We start from the raw sequence: 17,308 nt of genomic DNA on the forward strand, positions 1-17,308 counted from the left end.
AGTCATTTTTGACCAGGATATGTCCTTCAATGCACATATTAAACAAATATTTAAGACTGCTTTCTTCAGTTTGCACAACATCTCTAAAATTAGAAATATCCTGTCTCAGAGTGACGCTGAAAAACTAGTTCATGCATTTATTACTTCCAGGCTGGACTACTGTAATTCATTATTATCTGGATGTCCTAAAAACTCCCTGAAAAACCTTCAGTTAATCCAAAATGCTGCAGCAAGAGTCCTGACAGGGACTAGAAAGAGAGAGCATATTTCTCCTGTATTGGCTTCCCTTCATTGGCTCCCTGTCAAATTCAGAATTCAAAATCCTGCTCCTCACATACAATGTCTTATTTTTTTATTTTTTCGCCTGTCCCGTTTGGCTCTTTTGCCATCAGAATTGTTGTCTAAAGGCAAAGAAAGATGCCCAACGGATTTACTTTGACAAATTGACCATCCCAGCCTTGCCGTGATGGTCCATTTGATTCACCTTTTATTGTTTGTTTTATTTTCACTTACTGAATACGGGACAGACTTGACTGGGGGAAAGAAGGGGAGAAAGAAAGAGGGAAAGAGAAACAGCTGAGAAGAGGGACGGGGGAGAAGGGCAAAAGACAAAAACCAACAGAATGGGCAGCAAAAAAAAAAAAAAAAAAAAATTCATATATCAATCACCTGGATCACCTGCTGAGAAAGAAAAAAGAAAACAAGCAGAAGAGAACAAGAGTAATAGAATAAACAACATCACAATGATATATGGGAATATGACAGTAAATACTAAATATTAAACATTATTGTGCAGCACATAAGATCAACAGAACACAGTGTGCTTTGAGGTAGGAGCCAAAAAGGGTGTAGTTTGTGGGTGTGATCACCCGTGTGTACACTTGTGAGCATGGACGCGCTTGTTTTTTTTTTTTTTTTTAAAAGGTTCCTTCATGTAATGATCTGCTAGAGGGTGTGGGGGGGCCACAGCCCCGTCCTCCAGGGCATGAAGCAGGTATGGAGGAGATCAAAACTCCAGACATCCAGAGGCCCCAAGAACACAAGAGACCAAGGAAGACCAACAGAGGGGCAGCCGCGCCACTGTCCCAGAAAGAGCTGAGGAGAGTCCCAGATGAGGGCTCACTCAGCAGCCGCGGAGCAGAAGCCAGGGGAAGTTGCAGTGATGCGCCCGTGAGCTCCGCCGGCAGCCAGCCGTGCCTGAGTGACCGAGCCCCAGGCCGAGAGGCCGGGGGCACCCCACCTCCGAAGTGGCCCGACCGAGCCCCAGGCTCCAGGCCCCGATAAGCGGCCGCCAAGGAGTGAACCGGTGTGTACCTGGACGCCCATCCCCGGACACAAAGATCCACCAACGCACCGATGTCTGAGGGAGTCCGCCACTGGCAGGGGAAGTGGTGGAAGGGGGAGATAGGCCTCCAAACCTTGGAGGGCCTAAGATGTCCCCAGAGAGGTGGCGCCTGACACCCAACCTGACATATAGACACAGACATACAGGCACACACATATACAAACATCCGTTCCCACCCTCATGCTCTCATATGCACTTACTCCACACTCAACCAACGTGGAGACAGACATAAAGAGACGCTGTACACACGATCACACTCCCCAAGCGTACTCTACAAACCGGGTCTAGGTACCCTTGCCCCTGGAGGGGGGAACTGCACCCAGACCCAGGTGGTGTTACCCTTTTCCCTGCGGTGGGGGGAGGCAGACCGCCCCGACTCGGCAGCAGCAGGGAGGCCCCACACTCCAGACCGCAGTCGGACGGCCAACTCCTCCTCCCAGCCCCCCCGCTCCAGCAGGCCGCAGAGAATGGGGGTGAGAGAAGACTCCAAACCTCCCTCCACCCGCTCATTGTAGTGTTGATGCATGTGTGTTCTAAGGTGCATTTAAAACCCAGGAGGGCATGGAGCTACCTGCCAGAGAGCAGCAGGTAAACGCATGGTCCCTCCTGCTAGCCCTCAATGTCTACGTGTATTTAAAATTGAGAGGTGGGCGACGACGCCAGGGGTGAGGTGTACACCCTGATGGTACTTTGGATTCCGTGTATTGTGCCCACCCCCAAGATCCTATATGTATGTGTAATGAGAGTGTGAGTAATGTGAATGTCTAAGTTGTGGGATAAAATTGAGGCAGAGGCAGCCAGAAGGGAACAGAGAGGGGGGGGGGGGGGTAGCCTCCTCTGCACCCTGGTGACATACCCCTACTCCAAGGTCCTGCATGTGTGGGTGGTTGTGGTGGAGCAGGAAGAGGGAGGCAGCTGGAGATGGGGAGGGAAGGAAGGGAGGGGCAAGTGACCCCTCCCTGGGGCCAGCTCCCCCGCTGACCCCAGTAGGCACCCCCATACTCCGCGACCCGCCAGGGAAAGGGGGCCCAGGCCCATCCAGACCGGGGCCCAGTGCAGCAGCGCCTCCCGGCCCCACAGAGCCCGGGACAGTCCACCCAACCCCACCACAGAGAAAACTGCACCCACCCCACCATCCACTCATCTTCCAGACTACATAAGACAATAAACACCCAGGCTGAGATCTTCCTCCACCTCTCCTGTATCTCCCCCTCCTGCAGAGAGAGCTCCTGAAGAGAGGAAAGCTCCTGCAAGATGTGACAATCTCCCCCACCAGTTGAAGAGCCCTCCAGGTGGCTCGATGCACCGGCGGCACCCTGCTCCAGGACTGGGCCCCCATGCACCCACCCGCCCACAACCCCGGCAACACACCAACCAGGACCCAAGCCCCCGAGGCCCGGCCCAGGCCCCAGCCCAGAGACGGAGCGCCCCCAGAACCTCACGCCCATCCCGGACCCACCCAGGGGCAGCCAGGCTACCAGGTCAGTAACTCACGTCTGTCAGCACAGACCCTCCCCTAGCCCCGCTGCACGCAGCCGCGAGGAAACAGTCACCTGAGAGCCAACAGAGCCCCTAACCGGACATGACCGCTACCCCGGGTTGAGCCCCCCAAGGAAGATGCCTCCGGGGAACCCCCCAACGCCCTAAGCCTGTCCCTACCCCCACACCAATCACAACAGTGAAGGCGGGACCAAACTATGACCCCCCCCACCCCCACTAGGTGATGGAGCTGATCAAAGGGGCCCAGAGCAATTGATCTGATGTGGTGGCAGAGGCTGTATCAAGACTAATGTAATCTAATAGATAATTTCTATATTGGTTAGAATTAAGATTATTTTTATTTTTCCAGTTCATGAGGACTGTTTTCTTGGCTATGCATAGGGCAGTGAAAACCATATGGGCGATATTCTTTTCTGAAGTGACATTATCTAAGCTGCCCAACAAACACACTAAGGGGGAAGTTGGAATGTTACATTTCAGACACTTTGATAAGTCTTCACATATCTCGCGCCAAAACTTCTGAACTGGTGGACAAAACCAAAGAGCATGGATATAATTGTCCGGTGAATTGGTTTGGCAGTGTGAGCAGTTGTTGGTAGACGTAAAGCCCATCTTGTGTCTTAAATAATCAGGCCCCATCTTATCTTAATGACCTTGTAGTACCATATCACCCTATTAGAGCACTTCGTTCTCACACTGCAGGCTTACTTATTGTTCCTAGAGTATTTAAAAGTAGAATGGGAGGGAGAGCCTTCAGTTTTCTGGCCCCTCTTCTGTGGAACCAGCTTCCAGTTTGGATTTTGGAGACAGACACTAGGGCTAGGCGATATGGCCTAAAATCCATATCGCGGTATAATTTGAAGCATGTATGGTAACGATATATATCGCGATATATTCTTCTCTTCTCTGTAACGTATTTTACACACTATAAGGCACACTTAAATTCCTTTAATTTTCTCAAAAATTGACAATGCGCCTTCTGTGAATTCTGGTTGTGCTCACTGACCTCGAACCGATTTTATGTAGTACACAGGTGCAGAAATTTGTCAAAAATGTTTTAGTCTGACTTTGCTAAGCTACGAAGCCGCACCGCTTGATGGATTCCCGGAGCATTACAGCTGCCGTAGCAAGGAGCCTCGCGGAGTAATCAGGGTCCAAAACTCAGTCTGCTTCAGGTCCCAAACGAACACTGCGGCATCACTGAGAGTTACAAACTTTCTAAATTCTTTCATCTTTAATAAAATGATTAGTGTTGCTGCTTTACCAGGTGTAACAATTCAGTTTCACATCCAGGCATCCATAAAAACAGAATTTATTAGATGTAACAGAGTTAGAAGTTAGCAGGAAGTTAGCTCGCTAGTTTCCACCTAAACATGATATAGCATATTCTGACTGAGAGATTTCTGAAAAAATTAAAAAGTACAGCTCTGCTATCACTTCCAACATAAATGAAGATGGAAAACTAAACAGCAGTGACGTTCGTAAGGTTACTGAAGTTCGGCTAGCTGGTTTAAAATGATGTGCTACGTGATTGCTAGCAAAACAGCTATGTTAGCATAACATTAGCACAGTGAAGTTGAAGGATGGCCGCTAACCTTTTTCCACTCGATAAAAATTAACGTGAGGGTTTTTGGTGGTTAGGGACAAATGCAATTGCATGGCAGGATGCTGTAAATGGACCAAACTTCAGTCAGGAGAACAACTGAGATAATCCATCCACAATACAAGGTTAGTCATTAGTATACTGCAACAACATGGGAATAGAGCAGCTGCGAGAGAATTCAGCGGTTAAGGAATCAATGGTACGGAAGTGGAGGAAGCACAGTTTTCGGCTTTCCCCATCTTCCAAAAGTGCTTTGTCTCTTTGCTATTACTGTCGCCCGGCATAATTGGCAGATGATGTTGTTGCTAGCTGCTGCAATGCTTTCGACCAAAACGGGCGCAACTTGATGACACCATCAACATGCGCTATCGTGGTATTGTCAAAATCTCTACAGTTGGCCAAATTTATATCGTTTATACCGCCCACCCCTAACAGACACTATCTCTACTTTTAAGATAAGGCTTCAAACTTTGCTTTTTGCTAAAGCATATAGTTAGGGCTGGACCAGGTGACCCTGAATCCTCCCTTAGTTATGCTGCAATAGGTGTAGGCTGCCGGGGGATTCCCATGATGCATTGAGTTTTTCCTTTCCAGTCACCTTTCTCACTCACTATGTGTTAACAGACCTCTCTGCATTGAATCATATCTGTTATTAATCTCTGTCTCTCTTCCACAGCATGTCTTTATCCTGTCTTCCTTCTCTCACCCCAACCGGTCGCAGCAGATGGCCCCTCCCCTCCCTGAGCCTGGTTCTGCCGGAGGTTTCTTCCTGTTAAAAGGGAGTTTTTCCTTCCCACTGTCGCCAAAGTGTTTGCTCATAGGCGGTCATGTGATTGTTGGGTTTTTCTCTGTATTTATTATTGTACGATCTACTGTACAATATAAAGTGCTTTGAGGCGACTGTTGTTGTGATTTGGCACTATATAAATAAAACTAGGGCTGCTCAATTAATCGCATTTTAATCACGATTACGATCTGGGCTTTCAACGATCATTAAAAATGACTGAGCCGATTATTAGCCCCTCCCTCATTTATCCGCGACACTTTAAAGGCCGGTCCGTGAAAATATTGTCGGGCATAAACCGGTCCGTGGCGCAAAAAAGGTTTGAGACCGCTAATTAAGAGGACCCGAGGGAAGCTCGGAAAGCTAAGCAGAAGTTATTTGGAGAGGAGAGTGACTGCCGTTGGTTGAAAAGAGAGGTGAAAAAAACTTCAGTGGTGTTGCACACTATTTTATATTATTTTTTAAAGTCATTATTCAATACATTGTTATTGTTAACCCTTTAAAGCTGGTCAGAGCAGCACGCTCCATTTTGTGTAACTATTTTTAAATCCCTGTAGAACCTGAACCGTCTAAGCTAGCGCAATAATTTGTTTTGCATATGAAACCAGAGGAGTTGTACTTGCATCTTATGCCATCAGCTTGTCCTAGGTCATGGTTTCCTTCCACATAAAGCTTTGCAAAAATTGCATAAAAAGCGCTTGCAGGAACAAAAACATAATATTCCAGAAACACTCTTTGCCGATCCGATCAGCTGTTCGTAACACTTCTGTTAAGTCTAATTGTTGAATGTTGCCATTGTGTTTCTTAAATTTGTACAGTCTTAGTTCAAGCAGTAGGATCAAAGCCATTCCTTTGATCCTGACCACCTCTCCAACCACTCTAAGCTGGGGGAGGTTTTATTGTAGATACATCCTATCTGAAAGATCTGTTTCTTTTGATGTAAACTTCCTGGGTTTACGACCCTTTGGTCAGCAGGAGGTCTGACACACACACACACATTCTCACATAAAACACACACACACACACACACACACACACACACACACACACACACACTCTTACAGAAGTTCACACATATACATAAAATGCTTTGTCTTAGAACCAAGGGGGCGTGGCTTTGTTCTGACGTGTTTTGTGTGAACTGTCTCTCAATAAAAGGTAGCAGGAGGAGGTCAGATCTGGGGGTCATTTTCGTGGTGGACACAGACGAGGCCTCCCTTGCGCAAATAATCGATCGATCGACTGTCTTGTTTTCTTCATGATGAACAAGTCTCTAGAATTAGCGGGGCTTGTGGAAACACAGACCCAACATTTATTTGGTCCTTCGAGCCGGAGCCGAACACATTGCATCCACCGAGGAGAGGGAGAGGACGCCACCGCAACGTCTGGGATGATTGACGTAAAGCCCTGGTGTTTCACTTTGCTTTGTCACCAGGCCGGGAAGTTTGCGCCTGACCTCCTCTCGGGATGGATGACGATTGACGGGATCCAGAGACTCTTCCCATGAACGTAAACAAACAGTGAGTACAGAAGGCCTTAGAGAGCAGCTACGTGACCCTGCGTTGACTGCAGGTACGGGAGCGCGCTAGCCGCGTGAGAGAGACGCAGGCTTCTCCGCCGTGAAGAGAGTCCAGAATCTCCGCCATTTGGGGCGTTAGAGAGTGTCCGAAGGTTGAATTCTCCGCCATATGGGGCGTTTGAGAGTTTTCAACAGAGAGCGCTAGCTGTGTGTGCAGACGCAAGCGATAGGCCTATGTTGTGTGTGTGTGCGGGCCAGACGTGGTCTGCGTGAGTGTGGCTGATTGTTGTCTTGTAATGGGGAATAAAATGTGTAAGTCTGCCTTAGAAGGGGATGTAAAATTTATGGAGAAATTTTCACCGGGCAGCACGCAGTATGTAGGTTGTTGGTGTGAAAAATATGGATTTGAAGGGACATTAGTGGAAGTTAAGTGTAAAATGCTTGTAGAAAGAATAGCTGTAAGTGTAGCAGGTAAAACAGGGAAAGCGAAGCAGAGGAAGGAGTTGCAGTTAGCAGTTGCTAAGTTGTGGCTGTAGCAGGCTCAAAGATCTGTTTCTTTTGATGTAAACTTCCTGGGTTTACGACCCTTTGGTCAGCAGGAGGTCTGACACACACACACACTCACACATTCTCACATAAAACACACACACACACACACACACACACACACACACACACACACACACACACACACACACACACACACACACACACACTCTTACAGAAGTTCACACATGTACATAAAATGCTTTGTCTTAGAACCAAGGGGGCGTGGCTTTGTTCTGACATGTTTTGTGTGAACTGTCTCTCAATAAAAGGTAGCAGGAGGAGGTCAGATCCTGGGGGTCATTTTCGTGGTGGACACAGACGAGGCCTCCCTTGCGCAAATAATCGATCGATCGACTGTCTTGTTTTTTTCATGATGAATAAGTCTCTAGAATTAGCGAGGCTTGTGGAAACACAGACCCAACAACTTCCTACAGTGAAACAGACGTCAGCGCGAACTATCGCATGTCCGCCATTTCCTGGCCGAAACCGGAAGTGACACCATTTTGCAGAAAATGTAGTTTTTTACTTGTAGGCCTTAAAAGCCTATACTGGTCATCTTTGACTTTTCTGAATAGTTTCTGGGAAGCTTAGAACTCGAATTGCATTGCTGGAAATAGTTTATTTTGATGCACATGCTGTTTTCTTTGCTAATTTGCATCAAAGGATTGTTTTTTCGTTTTTCCTGCAGTATATAAAAATTGGTGTATCTCCAAAATAAAACTATGAAGACACTCAAAATAAATTTCCTGTTGTTGTAAACTATTTTTTGCAACTTTTTTGTATTTAAAGTTTTGAGGGATAAGCCTCTTAAATTTCTCCAAGTAGAAATATATGTAAAAAAAAAACAAAAACGATTTTCAATTCTTTTGTAGTTTATTGCACTTTTTTGCAAGTAATGTAGTTACTATATACTTAATGCATATATATTATTAAAATATGGGCTATAACAGTTGTATAGCAACTTGAAATGCTCCCACAAATGGCACTACAACATGTAACAAAAAAAATATATGCTCTGGCGGACTTGGTTCTATAGTAGGTCTTAAAGGGTTAAATAAATATCGTCAAATAATCGAGATCTCAATTTCAGTGAAAATAATCGTGATTATGATTTTTGCCATAATCGAGCAGCCCTAAATAAAACTGAATTGAATTGAGTTGTTTGTAGAACTCTGCTTAAAGAAAAAAAAATCACGTAGACTTGAATAAAAAGCCTTGAGGACATGTTCGTGGACAGTTATATTGCAGTCCGAGTCATCATTTGTTCATCATTTGTAATGCAGGTGGTTTTTCATTAAGCTGTTGTCACATTTTGGTACATTTTGACCCCTTATATTACCTGTACTCATTTATTGTAACTCAGATATATTGGTGCCACCCTTAGGCTCTGATTCATTCAGTGTGTAGCTGACTTCGCTAGCTTGCCAAACATGGTTTGCCAGCTAACATGATCATGGCAGATAATCGGTGTTATCAATGGTGTTGATATTAAGCAAAAATAGGTAGTATAAGCGAACAGTCGCTTTCTCAAATAATAACGAAGAGCAGTGTTAGCCAAATTATTTGTGCAGCATGTATCTGGTAACTAGTCACAGTGTAAATAGGAGACACTTTTATGTGGATGAGTGTCTCCTATGTGAACATAAGGTAGAACACTGCGAGGCTTAACCTTAGCCGAGGCTCAGAAAATGCAGATGTGCCACATTCGGTCCAACTATTCCTTTCTCTTTGAGAGCTTTCTGTAATCTGTTGTGATACCCTTTCAGGTCTGTTTGGCCCTTTTCCATCCCCATGTAGCCCTCCCCTCAATGATATTTCCCAGCATTGCGAGTTAGATCTGTTATAAAACCTTTACCTGTGAAATTTGACCCTGTAAATATTATCAGTGCTTTATTTAATTTTGCTATGAGCAATGCTGCCACATGTTTTAAACATTTAATCAGTATTGCAAGTTAAAAAAAGCAACCCTTCTGCATAGCATTATAATAATTAGCTTTTAATTTGTCCTACTTGCCTCTAATCCCAGCTGTACGGACAGAGTGGTGTTAATCTAGAAAAAGTGAAGATGGAAATGATTAATTAGCTCAGCCGTGATTCAGACTGAATATTCATCAGGATCACTGGTCCTGCCTGTTATGTGCTTCGAGTTATGTGTTTTCTAAATGCATTGTATATTTGAAAGCACATCATACCTCCTGTAGAGTTGGCTCTCTCTGACTAAACGTAGCGAAGTTCAGTTATTAAAACCAGCGAGTCACATGACAAGTGTTTGTTTTTGTTTTTTACAAAAGTGTCTCGATGGACTTTAAACACTTAAAGTACAAACAGCTTGCAGTGTCGTGTGGTCACAGAGTAACATCTTGTTCACACTCCACTGATGCGTCTGCTCACGCTAACCACTACTTTATGAGCTGCTGAGTTTACCACATATAACATCTGGTTTGAGGGCTTCCTGTGCATTTCCAAGGACTTGAGAAGCGCTACCTTTGGGCTTCTAAGAATCATGTGGTTGGTGTACTGTTCGGGGGAGCGCTGACAGCTGTATGCACTCTGAGCTGAAGCTGGTGATCGGGTGTGATCAATGGGTGGTAAGCCCATCCATTGAACTGTGGGTTTTGAGATTGTCCCTTTCTATGGTGACCTTACCACACTGATTGTGTTTGTGCTGGATTTGATTTGTATTAAGATGATGAAGGATGAATGCTGCTCATAAAAGTTATCTTAATACATAACTGAGAACTTTCCAGCACTTTCCAGGTCTGTAGAAAGACAAAACCTCTGTGGACTTAGCAGTACAGTAAAGGAAATATGACATGTGTGTGAACACATTAAGTTTCACCCCTGTTTTAATACCATTAGATGGGCAATGAAGTTGTTGTTTCTGTCAGCCTTCAATTCCACCTGCATCAACCCAAACCTAACCACATTGTTTATTTGGCCTGTAATCAATTTGATTTATGTAGCGCCAAAGCAAAAACAACAGTCACCTCAAGGCGCTTAATATTGTAAAGACCTTACAAGACCTTAAATAGGGAAACCCCCAAAATAGACAACTCCCTGTGAGTAAGGATTTTGGTGACAGTGGGAAGGAAAATCTTCCTTTTAACAGGAAGAAACCTGCAGCAGAACCAGTTTCAGGGAGGGGCGGGGCGGGGTGGGGCCGGGCTGGGCCATCTGCCACGACCAGTTGTGTATTGAGGGGAGGGACAAAAAGACATGCTGCAGAGGACAACCAGGGATTAATAATAATTCTTAATGAATTACAGAGTGGTGTAGAAACACATGGTCAGTGAAAAAGGAAGGCTCAGTGCATCATGGGAATCCCCTAGCAGCCTGGGCCTATTGTACCATAATTAAGGGAGGATTCAGGGTCACCTGATCTATAAGCTGAACGATATGCTTTACCAAAAAGGAAAGTCTTTATCCAAACTGGAAGCTGGTTCCACAGAAGAGGGGCCTGAAAACTGAAGGCTCTGCCTCCCATTCTACTTTTAAATACTCTAGGAACAACAAGTAAGCCTGCAGTAAGAGAGCGAAGTGCTCTAATAGGGTGATATGGTACTACAAGGTCATTAAGATAAGATGGGGCCTGATTATTTAAGACCTTGTATGTGAGGAGCAGGATTTTGAATTCTGGATTTAACAGGAAGGCAGTGTGGGAGAAATGTGCTCTCTCTTTCTAGTCCCTCTCAGTAATCGCTGCCAGGCTAAAGGTCTGTGGTGCGTAGTCGACTCATAAAGATTGAAGCAATAATTAATGGTAGGACTTCATTAAAGTAAAAATGGTTTTAAAAAATAACCACTGTAACATTCTTTCTGTGCTGCTTTCTGTTTTATATTGCTTAAATTGAAAAACCTGCATATACATGCTGGGTTTACAAAGGATATAAATCTCATTTATCAATGAATACACACTCGTGCAGATTATAAAATCATTTTAAATACATTTAAACTCTTCTACTAACAAATTAAAATGTGTCATTTGCATTTTAAATATTTGCATGGAGTCTTTGTTTTGTTTTGTTTTTCTGTGGAAATGACCAAACTGTCCAAACCCCACTTGTCCTCTGAGTGGCTTCTGCTTAGGAGGGCTTGTTGGAGATTTTCCTAATCTGAGTCCCGCTGTGGTCGACTGGGTTCAGCAGCGATCGTGCAGCCCTTCATTCACTGGGTCAGGTGGCCAGTCATTCTGTAAGGGAGGGGCGAGAGACTGCAGCGCCATACAGGTGTAAAGGGAGGGAGCAGAGTGAAGTCACGCCATACAAGCTGGGTGTCGTGTGTGCGCGTGTGTCACTGGAAGGAACTAACAAATATGCAACAGCTTTATTGATGTTGTTTTATGGTCATTTTTGTGTTTGTTTCTTTGTACTGAACTGACTATTATGGGGTTGTTCAAGCAAAACAAGACGTTTGAAGAGGTCGCCTCAGTAAATATGCAAAACTGTACATATCAATTAAGAATTCATGTTTTTTTTAATTGATTGAAATATAATAAAAATAATGTTTCTTGCACTCCTAGTTTCATTCACCTAGTGAGGCATTCTTTATGCCTTTTATTAATTTTGGGGTTTATGATAAGTAAATAAATCTGTCTTTTTTATTATTTCAAATAAATTCAGGGTGAAGAAGAAGCTGATCAAAATACTTAAACCAAACCTGATGGTTTCCATCTTCTATAATTGTAGTCTAATAATTGTACAAAGGCGGTTCTTCTCTGCGTCTTGTTTGTTGTGTCTCTACGTGAAGAAAGCTTGTGATTGTGTGTGTGTGTGTATGTGTGTGCTAATGTGACTGCTCACTTACATAACTTTGCTCTGCTAAAAATAGCATCTCAGAGCTGAGCTGTCACTCTGTTCCAAAGTGCTGGGAGTATAAATACATGCAGTGAGTGAGTTTTCAGCTGTGCTGCTGTCTGAAAGATGAGCTCCTACAGTTTAATCAGTGCTGCATGTACCTGGTCTCTACAGTAACCTGTAAAATGCTTAAGAACTCCTCACCTAATATTAGGGGCTAATTTTGGCAGGAGCCTGAGTGATATTAGACAACATTTGCCAATATTTTTGTATTGGTAAATTGCCAGTAAGTGAAAGAAGTAAAGAACAGACAAGAGAAACACCCTTCAACCCTTCAAAGCTCCTCCAGAGGGCGCTCTGTAACTAACTCTGTAACTTCCTTGTTAGCAGCTGGTGTTTGGCACAAATACATCCAGCCGAGCCCAGCAGAGTGAGACGAAATGTTTAAACTACATTATCATAGTTCGGACTACACATTACAAATGTTCAGAAAATCTGTTTGTTTGATTTGTCCCAGAGGATATTGAGTTAATATAAAAATATCGCGGAGTTACATCCATCAAACACAGATTATTCAGCACAGTGATTACCAAGCATATGGGCTCAAAATGTGGTCATAAATATTTTGTACTTGAAAATCGGTTTTGTACTTGTAAAAAAGATTTGTATGTGTAAAAAAAATTTGTGCGTGCGTAAAAAAGATTTGTGTGTGTGTAAAAAGCGCCCCTCCGAGAGCCAAACCCATCTGTTCTCTGATTGGATTGTTACATTTGTGATTGACATGACATTCACCAATCAGATGAAAGGAAGAAAAATAGGGTCAAAATTCGTAGTTGTAACTTGCAGGGGTTTTTTTTGGCGAAGTCCACACACAAATCTTTTTTACACATACAAATCTTTTTTTTACACATACAAATCTTTTTTACACACACACAAATCTTTTTTACACACACACAAATCTTTTTTACACATACAAATCTTTTTTACGCACGCACAAAATTTTTTTACGCACGCAGAAATCTTTTTTACACATACAAATCTTTTTTACGCACGCACAAATCTTTTTAACACATACAAATCTTTTTTACGCACGCAAATTTTTTTTACACATACAAATCTTTTTTTACAAGTACAAACATTTTGAGCCCATACAAGCACACTGTCCTGATTACTGCAGAGAGCGCGCACTGTTCTACACCCGGATGGACAGATGAGTCGACTCCAGCATTTTACATGGAGATTTTCAAAGTCTCCTTTAGCTTTTGTAAATGGTGGCACCTCTTTCTTTTTTCCAGCTGTGACCACAGAAGCTTAAGGCTTGTGTTTGCTAAGGTCTTACAATCTTTCATATGAAGCTAATTGGGACTATTTTTTTTGTCCTGAATTTCTTCCAGTAATGCGGTTCTGCACTAGATCTGATTCCCAGGGGTTGCATGATGTTGCTGTGGCAGTAAATCACACTGGTACATTTTGTTGTTATTGTGTCTGGTTTCGACATTGTAACAGCTGGACAACTTTGAAATTAAACATTTCATATACCGCATGTAACAAGGTGTAGTGACAGTTGGACGGTTAAGTGGGGACCAGTGGAAAACGCCTTTATTTGCACATAGATGAAACCTACATGACAAACTGTGATATATCAGCTGTTCTGATGTTCTGTGTGTGACCTACTGTCTTTATTTTCCCACTGCAGCTCAGATTGAAATAATCCCCTGTAAGATTTGTGGAGATAAATCATCAGGGATCCACTACGGGGTCATCACCTGTGAAGGCTGTAAGGTAAGCTCCTCCTCCCTCCCGTTGTCTGCTAAAGTCAATTTGAGCGTGTTATAACCTCAGTTAAACCCAACTCTAAAATACAGTAAAGGGTCCAAAATGTACGGCCTCCTTCACATCGTCCAAAGTTATCCAATGAGTCAGTTTGGATTCTGGCCCCCGGTGCTCATGTTTGATGTCCCTGCTTTAAATGATAAGCCTTTCCAAGTCGTTCAATCACAGACAGATCTTTGTTACATCTGTGCAACAATTAATGTTTGAGAATAGTTTGCACTTTGAACCCTCCGTATTTTGTCTTTTTTTCTTTAACCAGGAAAAGGCCTCTGCAATCATCCATCGCTGGCGTTTTTATGTGGCACAGCTCACCAGTGCATTTATTGTGGTGTTAAACCAGTTTTCATTTGAGTTTAAAGTAGTTACATGTATTGCAATATGATTTTATACCCATACCTGACCAGGCACGTTTGTATGTTTCGTACAGAATTTGGTCTGAAACATCAGTCACGAGCATCGGGCTCTAAACCATATTCTACCTGGTGAGAGCGGTTCTGTGAACAGGCAGGTGTGTTCAGCCACAGCAGCTGCTGATGTGACAGCTGGAGGCTTATTTCACAGCCAGTATGCAGCTGAAGCAGCCTCCAAACAAACCACAACATCTGCACTAAGTCGCACGTTAGATGTAAATGATCTGCTGCTAATATGACATAATGATATTACATAATGTCAGCTGAGAGAAATCAATGTTTTCCCTTTAAAGTTACTACTGTTCCCTTGAGCTTGACACAGAGTGGCATCATTTGTTAATTTAACTATAATTTGAATTACAGACATTTTTATATTTTATAATTTTGATGCATTTCCATTCAGATCTATACAGGCTATATTGGCTCTATGAGAAGAAGGGTTATAGGCCATCTGTGATGCATCTATAAACTAGTGTGATCAGGAAACGTGAACAGGTACTATAAACGTACCGGGGATATGGTGATCGTGGGCTGAACCCCAGTTTGCTTCATGTATTTCTTCACACTTTCAAAGTGCTGTGAATGTTTCCTTTTCACTACATGGTGCTGAAGGTAATGTTGACTTTTATTCTATAACTATGATGCTGACATCTCTAAAGCATTCTCACACATGTTTTATGTGGTTCCCACATTTCTTGAGGTAAAATGCAATAAAATAGAAAAGAATAGAACAGAATAGGACTTTATTGTCATCGTGCATATACAATGAAATTCTGCTTTTTTTCCCCCATCAGGTTGATAAACAGTTAACAGCTTCTTTGTGCTCTACATGGCACATGGTCTCCAGTCTTTGCCTTGTGATTACATTCACATTTCTGCATTGCCTGTTATATATTCACTGACTGCTTGTGAGAGTGAGCTGCTGACAAGCAGACTGAAGCTAGCAGAAATAACTTTCATGTGTTTGTCATCTGATAGCCTTTGCGCTCCTTGGTTTACCAATTTCTCTGTATATGCTAATAGGCCAGTCTGCCATTACTCTGTAAAATGGCTCATACAGAGGTACACGGGTGGATACGGTTTGTTTGTTGTTGTTACTGTTGTTGGACATCCAATGAACACTATATTGTGAAGCATTTGCTCATCTGCCTTCACACAGTGACATTCATTTCTTAACCCAAAGAGTTTGACGGGATGTGCCTCATCCTTTGCAGCTGTAACAGCTTCAACTCTTCTGGAAAGGCTTTCCACCATGTTTATGGGAATTTTTGAACATTCTTCTGGAATCGAAAGGAGGAATGCTACATCAGGTTAGACACTGATGTAGCATGACAAGGCCTGGCCCTGGCTCACAGTCTGCGCTCATCCCAAAAGTTGAGGTCAGGACTCTGTGCAGGCCAGTCAAGTTCTTCTTTGTTTATGTCTTCATGGACCTTGCTTTGTGTACTTGTACACAGTCATGTTGGAACAGGAAGGGGCCGTCCCCACACTTCTCTAACAATTGTCTAACTTGGATGTCTTGGCCAAGATATCGTCATCATCAGTGATGATGTCAACCCCAGCCTCAGCTCCAGTTCCAGCTCCAAAGCCTAATCCTTTGCTTTAAAAAAAAAAAAGCATAGGGTTGAAAAAACAACAAATTAATATTAAAGATGAATTTAAAAAATAGGGTTAGGATTAGGATGACTCTAAATCAACCAGTGGCCATTAGTTGGAGCCTGGAAGCGGCAACTTTAAGCTGAGTTTTGACAAGATAACTGGCTTTGATGAAGAGGAGCCGTGGCTCTTAATATGATTGGAGACTGATGAGACCGCCTTGGCTTCACATACTTCCATATTTCAACCAGACCGTGCTCTGTGTATGTTTCAGAGAGTGAAATGTAGTGTTGTGTGAACAAGTGTTTTAAGTCTAGGAATGTTAGATTAGTAACTTTGTACATATTACAAATATTCTAACTATATTGTAAATACTAAAAAGCAGTCCTAGGGAGGCAGTTTAGAGGCCTGTAATTTAGTTCAGTTTTTATGCTGGTAGGTTAGTTAGTTTTGTTCTATTTTATATTTCTACAAAATCTCACAGTAGCTCCAGTCCTTGTGTGGAAGTCACATTTGCATTGTGCTCTGGACTCCAGAGTGCAACACAAGACAACCCCCTGTACCCTAGACAGTCCCCCAGACTCTGATGATAGTCTAAAGCATTTGTCTCTTTGGTCATTGCAGTCTGGATTAGTTTATCATTGCAGAAAAATGTAAAAAAAAAAACGTTTCTTTTTCTCAAATTGAATTTTTTCTTATTACTTTTTGTTATGAAGAATATTTTTGTCATTCATTACACGTGTTTGTGAAAGACTTGATTTTATCTATGTTTTTCAGTATGTTTGTTAAAAGATAACAATGTTAGCCTTTTCTGCAGCTATAGGGGATTTATTGCATCACTCTTGGCTGGAAGCAGTGCTTAATCAATGGGGGGGGGAAAAAAACACCAACTTTGTCCAAAAACCTCTCATGTTTAGCTGTTTCCCACTTTTTCTTTGGTCATTTTAGCCTTTTTGGCCAGGGTGAAGGGAGCATCTGCCATCAAACAAGAAGACAGCCGCATGTAACTACAGTATGACGGTATTTGCTAGTTCACCTTAAGTGCATTAATTTAATAACTTGGTTAGCCTACTCAACGTAAATTACACACGAACAACATTAAGCTACTGACCCAGAGAAGAACGGCTGCTGCTGCCATTATCATCCGTCATCATTTCTGCTACACTGGCAGAGCTAGGGGTCAGGACTCTACTCTTCGGGTTCTTGGGGGATGTTGCTAACTCCGGGACCGATAACAGGCACCACACCGGCAGTAGATGTGCACGGTGTGAGGTCTATCAAATATGGCGCATTTCTCAGCTTTTAAAAAAAACGCTATGCATCGCCAGGTGTTTCATCAGATTCGAGGAGTTACCTCCTTTGCACAGTATCACCTT

General features: G+C 43.1%; 1 protein-coding gene across 3 annotated transcripts in view; it reads left to right on the forward strand.

Annotated features, from left to right (window-relative positions):
* Nucleotides 1–17,308, forward strand: part of LOC147339514 (nuclear receptor ROR-alpha A-like) — a 181,428-nt gene that overhangs the window by 142,243 nt on the left and 21,877 nt on the right. For 2 of the 3 annotated variants that reach the window (XM_086295174.1, XM_086295182.1), the window contains one exon: nucleotides 13,790–13,875. In XM_086295174.1, the coding sequence (XP_086151300.1) occupies nucleotides 13,790–13,875 (86 nt within the window). Of the gene's footprint in view, nucleotides 1–13,391; nucleotides 13,557–13,789; nucleotides 13,876–17,308 lie in introns of those variants that run through there. The other variant, XM_086295191.1, reaches the window with a different exon arrangement.

The sequence above is a fragment of the Aulonocara sp. 'chitande type north' Nkhata Bay genome, linkage group LG1, assembly GCF_057382095.1.
Source record: "Aulonocara sp. 'chitande type north' Nkhata Bay isolate Kocher_YH1m ecotype deep benthic linkage group LG1, A_spYH_male_GT1.1, whole genome shotgun sequence".
NCBI classification, from domain to species: Eukaryota; Metazoa; Chordata; class Actinopteri; order Cichliformes; family Cichlidae; genus Aulonocara; species Aulonocara sp. 'chitande type north' Nkhata Bay.